This window comes from Lithobates pipiens, unplaced genomic scaffold, assembly GCF_037356315.1.
Source record: "Lithobates pipiens isolate NorthernLeopardFrog02 unplaced genomic scaffold, aLitPip1_a1.2 Scaffold_13, whole genome shotgun sequence".
NCBI classification, from domain to species: Eukaryota; Metazoa; Chordata; class Amphibia; order Anura; family Ranidae; genus Lithobates; species Lithobates pipiens.
The window spans coordinates 505,851,886-505,865,105 of NW_027507718.1; the positions used below are offsets into that span (position 1 = coordinate 505,851,886).

The 13,220-nt window shown below is 49.2% G+C and overlaps 1 protein-coding gene across 1 annotated transcript in view; it reads left to right on the forward strand.

The window, feature by feature from the left end:
* Positions 1–13,220, forward strand: part of LOC143975571 (attractin-like) — a gene marked incomplete in the record, with an annotated part of 173,878 nt that overhangs the window by 108,818 nt on the left and 51,840 nt on the right. Inside the window, 2 exon segments of the mRNA XM_077478034.1 lie at positions 4,163–4,300; positions 4,408–4,495. Coding sequence (XP_077334160.1) covers positions 4,163–4,300; positions 4,408–4,495 — 226 coding nt within the window.

The window sequence follows — 13,220 nt, forward strand, 5'->3', positions numbered from 1 at the left end:
CGGCCTTCCAGTCTGATGCCTTCCAGTCTGATGTCCCGGCCTTCCAGTCTGATGCCTTCCAGTCTGATTTCCCGGCCTTCCAGTCTGATGTCCCGGCCTTCCAGTCTGATGCCTTCCAGTCTGATGTCCCGGCCTTCCAGTCTGATGCCTTCCAGTCTGATGTCCCGGCCTTCCAGTCTGATGCCTTCCAGTCTGATGTCCCGGCCTTCCAGTCTGATGCCTTCCAGTCTGATGTCCCGGCCTTCCAGTCCGATGCCTTCCAGTCTGATGTCTCGGCCTTCCAGTCCGATGCCTTCCAGTCTGATGTCCCGGCCTTCCAGTCCGATGCCTTTCAGTCTGATGTCCCGGCCTTCCAGTCCGATGCCTCCCAGTCTGATGTCCCGGCCTCCCAGTCTGATGTCCCGGCCTTCCAGTCTGAGGCCTTCCAGCTAGCCGTCCCGGTGCCTGCCTTGCTGCCTCCCGGGCTGATGTGCCTGCCTCCTGGCCTGAGGTGTTCCTGCCCGCTGTCCAGCCTGAAGTGCCGGTGCCCGCTGTCCAGCCTGCGGTGCCCATTGCTCCAGCTTGAAGTGCCCGTGCCCTCTGCCCAGCTTGATGTACCATCTGCCTCGCTTGATGTGCCTGTGCCGGCTGCCCAGCCTGATGTGCCTGCTGCTAAACCTGTTATGACTCCGCCTGTTGCTCAGCTTGATGCCATGGACTTGTCCCAGCAGCAGCTAGTTGGAGCGTCCGGAGGCCGCTCCTTTGAGGGGGGGTACTGTCAGGAAATGTTCCATCCGCTGATATTATCTGTCTTTTGGCGTGCAGTACTGAGGTCCACCAGCAGGTGTCTCCTGTCAGTTTTGAGCTGTCAGGAGAGCTTTTCCCTGCTGATGCTATATCATCTTTGGGCCGCAGTACTGGCGTCCACCAGCGGATGGATCCTGGCAGTATGGAGCAGGCAGCACCTCCTGCAATCAGGTGTCACTTGAGGCCAATCATAGGCCTATAAATAGCTGGCAAGCAGTCATATGTTTGCCTCGGTATTGTTCCTTGTGCCCTGACCTGCTGCTTGCGATCCTGTTCCTGTGCCCTGAACCTGTGACCCGTGGTTCTGATCCTGTTTCCCTGTCCTGGTCCCTAACCTGTCCCACCTGTTACCATTATTCCTGTCCTGCAGTCTGATCCATCCATCCTCTCCCTGTCCTGTGTTCCTTACCCCATTTGCTGATCTCCCTGTGTATGACCTTGGCCTGGCTTGTGACTCTGATTCTGGACTGCCCTTGTTTATTTGCTGATCCTCTGTGTATGACCCTGGCCTGCCTATCGTTTACGATCCTGGTATTTCCCATTTATTGTACATATCTGTCTGTTGTTGTTTGGGGGTCTTTGTTGGTTGGTTTATTGCACTGTGTGGTTGTATTTATATTATTCACTTTACTTAATAAATCATATTCACTTATACACGTTTGGGTTTCCTCTGTTGCAGTCCACACAGTTCTGGTCTTATCTGATACGTGACATGGCCAGAGACTGCAGACATGATACAAGAGATGGCCAGTGACTGCAAACATGATACAAGAGATCAATGCAGCCTCACCAGTGACCGTCATATGCAGCCTCACTGTGCCCATCAAATGCAGCCTCACTGTGCCCATCAATGCACTCTCACTGTGCCGGTGAATGCAGCCTCACTGTGCCGGTGAATGCAGCCTCACTGTGCCCACCAATGCAGCCTCAGTGTGCCCACAAATGCAGCCTCACTGTGCCAACCAATGCAGCCTTACGGTGCCCATCATTGCAGCCTCACTGTGCCCATCAAATGCTGCTTTACAGTGCCCATCATTGCAGCCTCACTGTGCCCATCAAATGCAGCTTTACAGTGCCCATGAATGCAGCCTTGCTGTACCCACCAAGGTAGCCTTGCTGTGCCCACCATTGCAGCCTCGCTGTGCCCATCAATGCAGCCTCACTGTGCCCATCAATGCAGCCTCTCTGTGCCCGTGAATGCAGCCTCTCTGTGCTCACAAATTTCAGCCTCTCTGTACCCACCAATTGCAGCCTCTGTGCCCACAATGTATTGCAGCCTCTGTGGCCAACAATTGCAGCCTCTGTGCCCATGATTGCAGCCTCACCATTTTCTGGATTGAACACACATTGGCTATCTCCCACTGTATGCCGTGGAGCTGGGTCTGTGTGTTTACGGTGGTGATGTAACAAGGTCCCACCCCCCCTAGACCGTCTCATGTGAGAGGCAGAACACTGATTCAATCAGTGTTCCATAGAAGACTATCACAAGAGCCAGTCTAGGGGGGCAGGATCTTGTTACATCACCACCGCACACACACAGACCCAGCTCCACAAGAGGAAGAGGGCAGAGGGGAACGGAGCACTGCAGGCACAGCACAAAGTGGCCCCAGAGCAGGTGGCCTACTGGGAAATTTCCCGGTATTCTGGTAGGCCAGTATGGCCCTGGGCACAAATCCCCTCTGAGCAGCGGGACGTTTTCCAGGTTGTGGTCCTTCAGTCTCAACAAGTTTTCAATTAACTGTGTCAGCTCAGTGGAATTCACAAATCTCACACCAACCCATATCATCCACAGAGGAACAACAGGATTGAATGCACAAGCATGTGGGTGAAGTTGCTTGGACCTATAATTATACAGTACACAAAGCCACGGATACACTCGTTTCTTCCTGATGTTTGGGCGTAGCGGTTGTTTGCCTGTGGACTGGCGCCAGGGCTGAGCTCAGCCCTTCCTGTTCAAAGCTGGCCACTCAGCTGTCCTGTCGGCCAATTGCCAGCTTCTTTCTCTCCACAGTGACTCACCTGTTGATGATATCCTGCTCGTCAGCCCTGCCTACTTAAAGTGGAGGGCCACCCTGAAAACAAAAAAAATATTAAAAATTACAAAAAAATATAAAAAAAAAAAAATGAAAATTTTTTTTTTTTTACTTACCAGAAATGCCTGTTGCTAGGCACTTTCTCCTAATCTTCCTCTTCCTCCTCCGCGGAGATCTTCTGTCTTCTGTCTTCGTCGTGGTGTCTTCTGGGTAATGAGTCGCGCTGTGTTCTGGGAACTGTGTGTTCCAGAACACAGCGCGTCCCATTCAGAAAGCGCTGCGGGACTCGCGCATGCGCAGTAGCTGCGGGACTCGCACATGCGCAGTAGGAAACGGGCAGTGAAGCCGTAAGACTCCACTGCCTGTTTCCCTTACAAGGAATGGCAGCACCGGGACCCGAGAGCCGAGGGACGGGTCGGCCTCGGGCGGCCGACATCGCGGGCACCCTGGACAGGTGAGTGTGTTGATTAAGTCAGCAGCTGCAGTGTTTGCAGCTGCTGACTTTTTTTTTTTTTTTTTTTGTATAACCGGCCCTCCTCTTTAAGCCGTCCAGCCCAGATGATCTCTGCCTTCACCTTGGTCACATCTCTAGAGATGCTCTCCTGTGTTCCTATTAAAAACTTGCTTGGCTGACATTCCATCTGGCTCCAGATCCTGCTTGCTCTTCTACTACGCTCATCTCTGACTCCCTGATGTTTTGGCTTGTCTGACGATCCATTCCTGTTCCTGAACTCTGGCTATGTTTTGACTACGTTTACTCTGTTTTACCTTTTTAATATATATTTAAACAAGTATGATTTAACTGTACTTCAGCGGATGAGGCTACTGTTGACCCCTTAGGTCAGGAGATAGGGTACTGTCAAAACCCACAGTTTGCAAGGCATAGCAAGTTGGAACCCAGGTGGGAGGCTTGTCCATGTTAAGTAGAGAAACAACCTTTTGTGCCCTTTACAGTTTAGGATGTTGTGGTTGAGGGTCAGGGAAAAATCTGTAAACACCTCAACCTGAATGTGTTGATGCCTTGCGTCTTTGGTGGGATCTTTCTTGTTTGACTCATTTCAGACTGGGGAGATAGGGGGGAAATAGCTGTGAATGGAAGGAGAGTATTGCCACAAAAGCTGATTTGTTTTATGTTATCTTGTAGTGTGGTTTTAATCTTTTTTTATTGTTATACTTTGAAAAACCCCACCAGCTTGTTATATGAAAAGTTACCCATGTCCCTTTGGTTCTTGTGTATGCAGGCCCCATGTACCATCAAGCTGATTTTGTAGTATACAGATACAGAGGTTCTTCTAAAGGACTAATATAGTAAATGTGAATTTTTTTGTGTGCTGACTTTGTAGCTTGCCAGTGTAACGGACACAGCAAGTGTATCAATGAAAGCATCTGTGAAAAGTGTGAGAACCACACCTCTGGCAAGAACTGCGATACCTGCATCTCTGGTTACAAAGGAAATCCAGTAAATGGGGGATCTTGCCAGCGTGAGTATACCATGAATCTGTGCTAACGTTACAACTTTCTACTAACCTTCCTCGTGTTGGACCATTTTATCTCAATACTCCTTGTCGTTTTTTTTTCTCTTCAACAGCTTGCCAATGCAATGGCCGTGCCACTTTGTGCGACAGCAATGAGTGTTTCTGTAACACAAAAGGGATCATAGGAAAAGAGTGTCAGCTGTGAGTACCAATCTGTCTTGGACCTCCAAGAATATTCTGATTTGTTTTAGTTTCAGGATGGATAATGCTACAGGATTTAAGGCTGAGCGGAGTGAAGTGATGGTGAGAGGTTAAGAAAAGTTAAATATATACTGCTGGTGAAGGAGAGAAAGGGCATTAAAGAAAACCTCTTGCTTTACCCAGCATGGCCAAAGAACAGATTTGCTTTCACGTTAACACTAATGTTTCCCTCTCAGTAGATGCGCCGGGGTCCGTCTGTGAGCTCTGTAACAGACTCTGGACATCCTAACTGGGTATCTCCACCAAGAAGCTGCTTTCCAGAGCTCTGGAACAGGAGACCAGCAAATCTGTCTATAGTCACCTCAAGAACTAGACAACACCAGCTTTGGAGTAAATCAGAATAAAAACTGTTTACTTGAACAAGAATACAGCCTTTTATACACCCCAGGAGGGCATTCCCCTCCAGATCATCTTAACCTAACAATACAACCTGCACACAGGAATATAATATATAATATAACAACTGTCATATACTATAAACATGACCTCAATTAGACACCTGGATGACTCAGTGCCCACCCAGACTATTCAAGTCAGACTTGCCATCAGCGAGCTCACACATTACAATGCACATTATACGTACACATAGCCCACAAGGGTAATGTGCTAGTAGACAGTAGCTGAGTTACTTGACACAAATAACAATGGGTGAAAGAACCTTATGGCCCGTACACACGATCCGAATATCGTACGAAAACTGTCATCCGAGGAAGAATCGTACGATTTTCGGATCCTGTGTACACTACTTTCGACAGCCGATCATGACAGTTCATCCGATATTATTAGATCGGATATGCTCGAAATTTTTTCTCGTACAATTCTAGATCGTCCGATTTTCATTTAGTCAGTATAGTTGTGGTCCGAAAATACAATACAAATACATTACAACACATGACATCACTTCCGATTTTTTTTTTTTTCTGTTGTATGAGAATTTTCGGGACTTTATTTACCTATTCAATTTCTACTTGTGATTATTTAGCAAAAAAGGTCGTACAACATGTCGTACGATATTCGGATCGTGTGTATGGGCCAATAGGAGGCACACTAGACTTACTTGCAATAAATACATTATAGCAGACAGCCCTAGACAGGTGGCTTGCTGATGACATCAGCATCGGCTATGAGTCCCACAGTGTGAAGCCATCCTTGCTGGAAATGTGTCATATAGGCCCTTAACATGGATCCCAGAGTCTGTGTCTTGGGGAGACATGGCCTTGAATCCAAAGAAACATTACTCCAAGGATGAGCAGGCATATGCCTCACAAAGAGTAGTGTTGCCTTAAAAGCCAGGGCCCATAGTCAATATTCAAGAGGCTAGCATTCAGTCCCCTGCAAAGGCCTCTGTCCCGAGTGAGTCTGTCACAAATGCATTTCCAGGGCATGGCAACCAAAAATAGCTATTCCCTATGCATGCAGTTCATGCCAGTTTCAACAGGGGGGGTGAACTGTGCCGCCGCACTTGTAAAGTGCTCGGCGGCTATACAGCTGCCAGATTACTTTCACTTTACAGGCCAAAGAGCTGAACTGGTTAACCACTTGAGATCCGCGCTATAGCCAAATGACGGCTACAGCGCGGATCTCCTTTTCCGGGACGACGTCAATAGACGTAGTCCCGTGTACGAGCGGCCTGCGCGCCCCCTGAGGGGCGCGCGCGGCGCGCTCTGTGATCGGCGAGTCCATGAGACTCGCCTGATCACCGATCCGTGCAAGGGGTCGATCCTGACCCCTTATCACGTGATCAGCTGTCAGCCAATGACAGCTGATCATGTGATATAACGGAGCCGGTAATCGGCTAGTATTCCTCCTCGCGCTGACGGCGCAAGGAGAAAAAAAAAAGCCAATCACCAGCGGCCGTGATCGGGACATCAGTCCCGATCACGGCCAGCAATACAAGCGACCACCTGCCCCCTGCCAGTGCCCACCTGCCCCCTGCAGTGCCATCCTGAATAAAAGTAAGTGCCCCCGTCAGTGCCACCCAGCAGTGCCCATAGTGCCCACAGTGCCACCCAGCAGTGCCACCCACAGTGCCCACAATCTGCCTCAAAGGTGCTGCACCCCAGTGCCGCCCATCAGTGCCCAGCAGTGCCACCTATCAGAGCCACCTATCAGTGCCCATCAGTCCCATCTATCAGTGGTACCTATCAGTGCCCATCCATGCCACCCATCCGTGCCACTTATCCGTGCCACCCATCCGTGCCATCTTATCTGTGCCCATCTTTGCCCATCAGTGCCGCCTTATCTGTGCCTATTAGTGCCGCCTTAACTATGCCTATCAGTGCCCACCAGTGCAGCCTATCAGTGCCCACCAATGCAGCCTATCAGTGCCCACCAATGCAGCCCATCAGTGCCCACCAATGCAGCCTATCAGTGCCGCCTAATCAGCGCACTTCAATGAAGGAGAAAAATGACCCGTTTGCAAAATTTTATAACAAACTATTAAAACATGATTTTTTTTTTTTTTTTGCATCTTTTTTTGTTTGTTTAGCAAAAAATAAAACTCCGAGCTGTAACTAAATACCACCAAAAGAAAGCTCTATTTGTGGGAAAAAAATGATAAAAATTTCATTTGGGTACAGTGTTGTATGCCCGCGCAATTGTCATTCAAATTGCATCAGCGCTGAAAGCTGAAAATTGGTCTGGGACTGAGGGGGGTTTAAGTGCCCAGTAAGCAAGTGGTTAAAGAAGTATTCAATTTACAGAGAAAGCTGGAATCCGATAATAATCTTTCACTGTGCTTTATTTGGTAAAAGATAAGCAATCTAGGACATCCAATCAAACCCACTAAAATGTCAACGTGTTTCAGCCAAAACCTTAAAGGGGTTGCAAAGGTTGGCACTTTTTTAAAATAAAAATATCGAACACGTTATACTTACCTGCTCTGTGCAAGTTAATAGGCCGTTTCAATAAAAACGGTTCGACAGAAGCCTACTGAAGGGGCATGAACAATAAAGGTCTGCAGACCGGTGCCCAATCAACGCTCTCAACCAATGGTTGAGCGCACTGATTGGAGTGTTCTGGTGGGGGGGGCCACCCCCTTGTCAAAACACAGTAGCACAGCAGGGGAGATTGCTGTACTAACATCAGATAGTTAGTACATAGGCTCCTCCAGAGCTGTAAGTTTTTTTTTTTGTTTTTTTTTGTTCAGCCCTGCCTGGTTGAATGAAAACAAACTACTACTGTGTTTATGGGGCTTTAGTCCTAGCTAGACACACGATCAAACAAGCGGGTGGAAAAGTCCGGCAAACTGAAGTCCGCCAAACAATCCCCCCGTGTGTAGCCTCCGGCATACTTTTTTGACCCGAAAGTACGGCGTACTTAGAAAGTAGTTTTACACTCCAATCTTCCCACCGGACTCGCATTTCGGCGGACAATCCGGCCATGTGTATGCCAGTCCGCCGTACTTTTGAAATGAACAGACTTTTCCCGCCCGGAGGAAAGTCCGCTCATTTCGAGCGGGTCTCCAGGTAGGCGGGGCACGCGAAGGAGACGTCGCTGGCCCCGCCGCCTGGTATGGACTTAAAGGGGAACCCCAACGCCGAAAAAAATCGGCGTGGGGGTCCCCCCAGGTCCACATCAGACCCTTGTCCGAGCACGCTACCCGGCCGGCCAGGAAAGGGGGGGACGAGCGAGCGCCCCCCCCCCCCCCCCCCGAGCCGTACCAGGCCGCGTGCCCTCAACACGGGGGGTGCATTGGGGAAGGGGGGCCGCGCGTCCTTCGCGGGCCCCGCCTACCTGGAGGCGCGCTTGAAATGAGCGGACTTTCCTCCGCGTGTGTGGGCGAGTCCGTTCATTTCAAAAGTATGGCGGATAGTACGGCCGACTTAGTACGCCGTATTAGTCCGCTGAAAAAGTGCCGTGTGTGGGCAAGTAGCCCGTTTGGAAAGTCCGACGTACAGTCTGGCGGGAAGTCCGCCAGACTAAGTACGTCGGACAGACGGCTACGTGTGTACGCGGCTTAAGGCTCACAATGATCCGCTTTTATTCATTTATGTAATACCAAAATAATCCCAAAAGAAAAACAAAACTGCTGCTAACTGCCTAAAAAGTATTAGCTGGAGTTTGGCTTTACGTTGTTAATCACTAATGTAAAGTACATCTAATGGCGCGTACACACGATCCAACAATCGGGTGGAAAAGTCCGGCAAACTCAAGTCCGCCGGACAATCCCCCCGTGTGTAGCCTCCGGCATACTTTTTTGACCCGAAAGTACGGCGGACTTAGAAAGCAGTTTTGCACTCCAATCTTCCCGCTGGACTCGCATTTCGGCGGACAATCCGGCCGTGTGTATGCCAGTCCACCGTACTTTTGAAATGAGCAGACTTTTCCCGCCCGGAGAAAAGTCCGCTCATTTCGAGCGGGTCTCCAGGTAGGCGGGGCCTGCGAAGGAGAAGTTGCTGGCCCCGCCACCTGGTATGGACTTAAAGGGGAACCCCAACGCCGAAAAAAATTGGCGTGGGGGTCCCCCCCAGGTCCACATCAGACCCTTGTCCGAGCACGCTACTCGGCCAGCCAGAAAAGGGGGAGACGAGCGAGCGCCCCCCCTCCGAGCCATACCAGGCCGCGTGCCCTCAACATGGGGGGTGCCTTGGGGAAGGGGGGGCCGCGCGGCCCCCCACCCCAAAGCACCTTGCCCCCATGTTGATGAGGACAAGTGCCTCTTCCTGACAACCCTGGCCATTGGTTGTCGGGGTCTGCAGGCGGGGGGCTTATCGGAATCCGGGAGCCCCCTTTAGTAAGGGGCCCCCGGATACCGGCCCCCCACCCTATGTGAATGAGTATGGGGTACAATGTACCCCTACCCATTCACCTGTAAAATAAAGTACAAAAAAAACACAACACACAAGATAAAATAGTTTATTGCACAGCTCCGGGGGTCTTCCATCTTTGGGGGTCTTCTCGCCGGACTCCTCCGCTATCTTCTTCTAGCTCTTTTGCTAGAGGAGGAGCCCGGCTTTCTTCCTCACCGCCGCCCTCTTCTTCCGACTTCGGGGGTCTTGTCCCCCTCTTCGGTTCTTCTGCCGGGCCACCGCGCCTTCTTATAGCTCTTTTACAGGTGGTGGCCCGGTCTTCTGTCGTCGTCGTCGCCGCCGCCGCCCTCCATTCTTCTTCTTCTTCTCCTTGTTCTCCTGGAGATGTTGACTCAACGCTCTCTCTGGCCGCAATGCCAGGGACACGCTGGCGAAATATATAGGGACAAGGGGCGGGGTCATCGATTGATGTCACATGGGTTGATGTCACATGGCGACAGTCCCAGCATCCCCCGGGGACTGTGACATCGTAAGGGGACGGGGTCACCATGCGAAATCAACCGATGACCCCGCCCCTTGTCCCTATATAAGTCGCCGCGCAGCGCGTCCCTGGCATTGCGGCCGTAGAGAGAGCGTTGAGTCAACATCTCCAGGAGAAGGAGAAGAAGAAGAAGAACAGAAGGTGGCGGCGACCACAGAAGACCGGGCCACCGCCTGTAAAAGAGCTATAAGAAGGCGCGGTGGTCCAGTAGAAGAACTGAAGAGGGGGACTAGACCCCCGAAGTCGGAAGTAGGGGGCGGCGAGGAAGAAAGCCAGGCTCCTCCGCTAGCAAAAGAGCTAGAAGAAAATAGCGGAGGAGTCCAGCGAGAAGACCCCCGAAGACGGAAGACCCCCGGAGCTGTGCAATAAACTATTTTATCTTGTGTGTTTTTTTTGTACTTTATTTTTCAGGTGAATGGGTAGGGGTACATTGTACCCCATACTCATTCACATAGGGTGGGGGGCCGGTATCCAGGGGCCCCTTATTAAAGGGGGCTCCCGGATTCCGATAAACCCCCCGCCCGCAGACCCCGACAACCAACGGTCAGGGTTGTCGGGAAGAGGCCCTTTTCCTCATCAACATGGGGACAAGGTGCTTTGGGGTGGGGGGGCCGCGCGGCCCCCCCTTCCCCAAGACACCCCCATGTTGAGGGCACGCAGCCTGGTACGGTTCGGAGGGGGAGCGCTCGCTCATCCCCCCTTTCCTGGCCGGCCGGGTAGCGTGCTCGGACAAGGGTCTGATGTGGACCTGGGGGGGGGCCCACGACGATTTTTTTCAGCGTTGGGGTTCCCCTTTAAGTCCATACCAGGTGGCGGGGCCAGCCCCGCCTACCTGGAGACGCGCTCGAAATGAGCGGACTTTCCTCCGCGTGTGTGGGCGAGTCTCATTTCAAAAGTAGGGCGGATAGTACGGCGGACTTAGTACGCTGTATTAGTCCGCTGAAGAAGTGCCGTGTGTGGGCAAGTAGCCCATTCAGAAAGTCCGACGGACAGTCTGGCGGGAAGTCCGCCAGACTAAGTCCGTCGGATAGTCGGCTACGTGTGTATGCGGCATAAATCTAATAGTCCATCTACCGCGACCCTTTCTGTTAGAAAAGTTTTAAAATGTTTATTGTGTGACTATTAGAAAAACAATAGTCCTGAGACTGATTTGTTAAAAAACTTACTTCTGAGCACATTATTGTATTAACTCATTGTATTGTTTTGTCTTAATTAACTCCATAGTAAGTTGTAGAATCATTAGATTTAACTAAATATGATAGCCTAAGAATGTACGGAACATGTATAGCTAATAAAGTGCCAGCCTGTGTCATGACAACGTTATTTATGTTCCCTCAGCCAATAGAAGCACAGAGATGTTATTCTTATGGGGTATGTGAGGGCGTAACACGGTCTTTTGGCAGACATTTTTCTTCAGCTTTCGTGCTGTAAGCATGTCTCTCTGTTGTGGGCCACATCAGAAATAAATTTTCCTGCTTCTCAAGAACACCTGGAGTTTTTTTTACTGATCACAAGGGAAATTCCTAACATTTTTGGTCTTTCGAGCCGGGAGCAACACGCTGGTTTTCAGATCAGACTGCCCCGACAACACTTCGGTGAGTATTGGACTTTAAAGCTCACCGATCGATTAAAAGTCCCCCCAATCAAAGTTATTGGTGAAAAAGGGGCGGGGGCAAAAAAGATCTGGATTCCACTGTCTGTTTCCGAACCTTGTGTGATCCAGTCCAGGTGTTTGAGAGGTAAGATAATTTAAATTATTCTTAATTCTTTCTGAGTCTTTTCTTCTTTCTCTTTGCTTCTGGTTTAATGTGTTGTAATTGCCGACATTGGTATTGATCGTATAATATCTAGATGATCCAGTGCTCGTAGACAGAGACACTTGGGGACGTTGTCTAAGGTAAAAAATTACGTCGCCCGCTGTCCGGACAGATAACAAAAAGATTTGAGGTATACCGAATGTCAGAGGTTGATTGCCTGACTATTTCAGCGCTGTTTAGTTAAGTGATCTACAAAGATCGCAAGGCTATCTTTTTTCTGTGTGTTTACTTATCTTTGTTCATGTTTAACCCTTTTTGATTCTCTCGATAGTGTGGGGAGTGCTGATGTTTTTTTTTCTCTTGTATTGCTGCTTTGTTCGTTTCTAAAAGGAGATAAGAAGTCATTCTTCACATAAGCACTGCACTCACCCTCCCCCTCCCCTCATGGAAGGATTGTTTCTGCGAGAAGTTGTAAAGTTAACCCTTGATTAGCTATGACAATACAGAAGGGTTATATTGTATATATTGAAACTTAGCATAAAAGAAAAAGAAGGTAGATGGCATTTTGGAGTAAATAGAATGTTGTAGAATTATCAGGTGGCTTGATGAATGTGAAAAGAAAAGAAAAAAAAAGGCTGAGGATGTTTTCATTGCTATGAAGGTTAAGAAGCTGTTTCTCAGAAACAAGAAAATGCAGATTGCCTGACAGAGGTTAATTTGTGCGTCTGTGAAAATATTAGGACTTTTGGTGGGAAAAAGAGTCTGAAAAATAGTCTTAAAGTAAATATTTATATTGGATTGGAGTTATTTTTAGAATTCATAGACTTTCAACTGTGAAGTGTTAATGATGCAATGCTGTTTATATTTGGGTACATTTATAAGTCAAAAGGCTAAATTCTGAATCAGAATACTAAAAAAATTAAAAAGAAAGAAAGTTCTATTTTGGGGCCCTGTGGATAAGCTTAAAATGTCAGGACCCAAAGTTCAAAAAAGGTATGGGTTGGAAATGGCGGAGTATTGGCTTCAGCATGCTAAAATTAGGGTAGAACGAAAAAGAACAAAGGAAAAATACCAAGCCCAATTGTCCCTAGTGGACAAAGAGGATGATCTCATCTGCTACACCCAGAGACCACCTCCCTATAATGGTCCTCCCCCTCAGGTGCAAGTAACTGCCCAGAGTAACACCTTCCCTGTGACATCCACCCCTGTCAAAGAAACCGCCTCTGAACAAAACCCCAACTCCACTTCCTCAATCTCTCCAGACAGTAGTTCAGTCCTGGAGATGAACAGATCGATCCTTGAAACATTAACTGATGCCATAACTCATGTACTAGGTGCCCCAGCAGGAGCCAAGAGACTAAGTAAACCTCCTATTAGGTATGGTGTGGAGGACGGTGAGGAATACCTCTTGATAGAGGTCCCAAACCCAAGGGGAGGACAGAATGATGCACTGGGCCAGCCATATCCCTTGACTATGACTGTTTTTCGACCATGGACTGACAGTGATATACAAAAGGCTACAGAACACATAAAACATCCAAAATTAGGTCCAGCTGAAATGAAAACATAGAGGGATTACGGAACAGTTATAAATTGAATGGGGTGGAAGTAGAGAG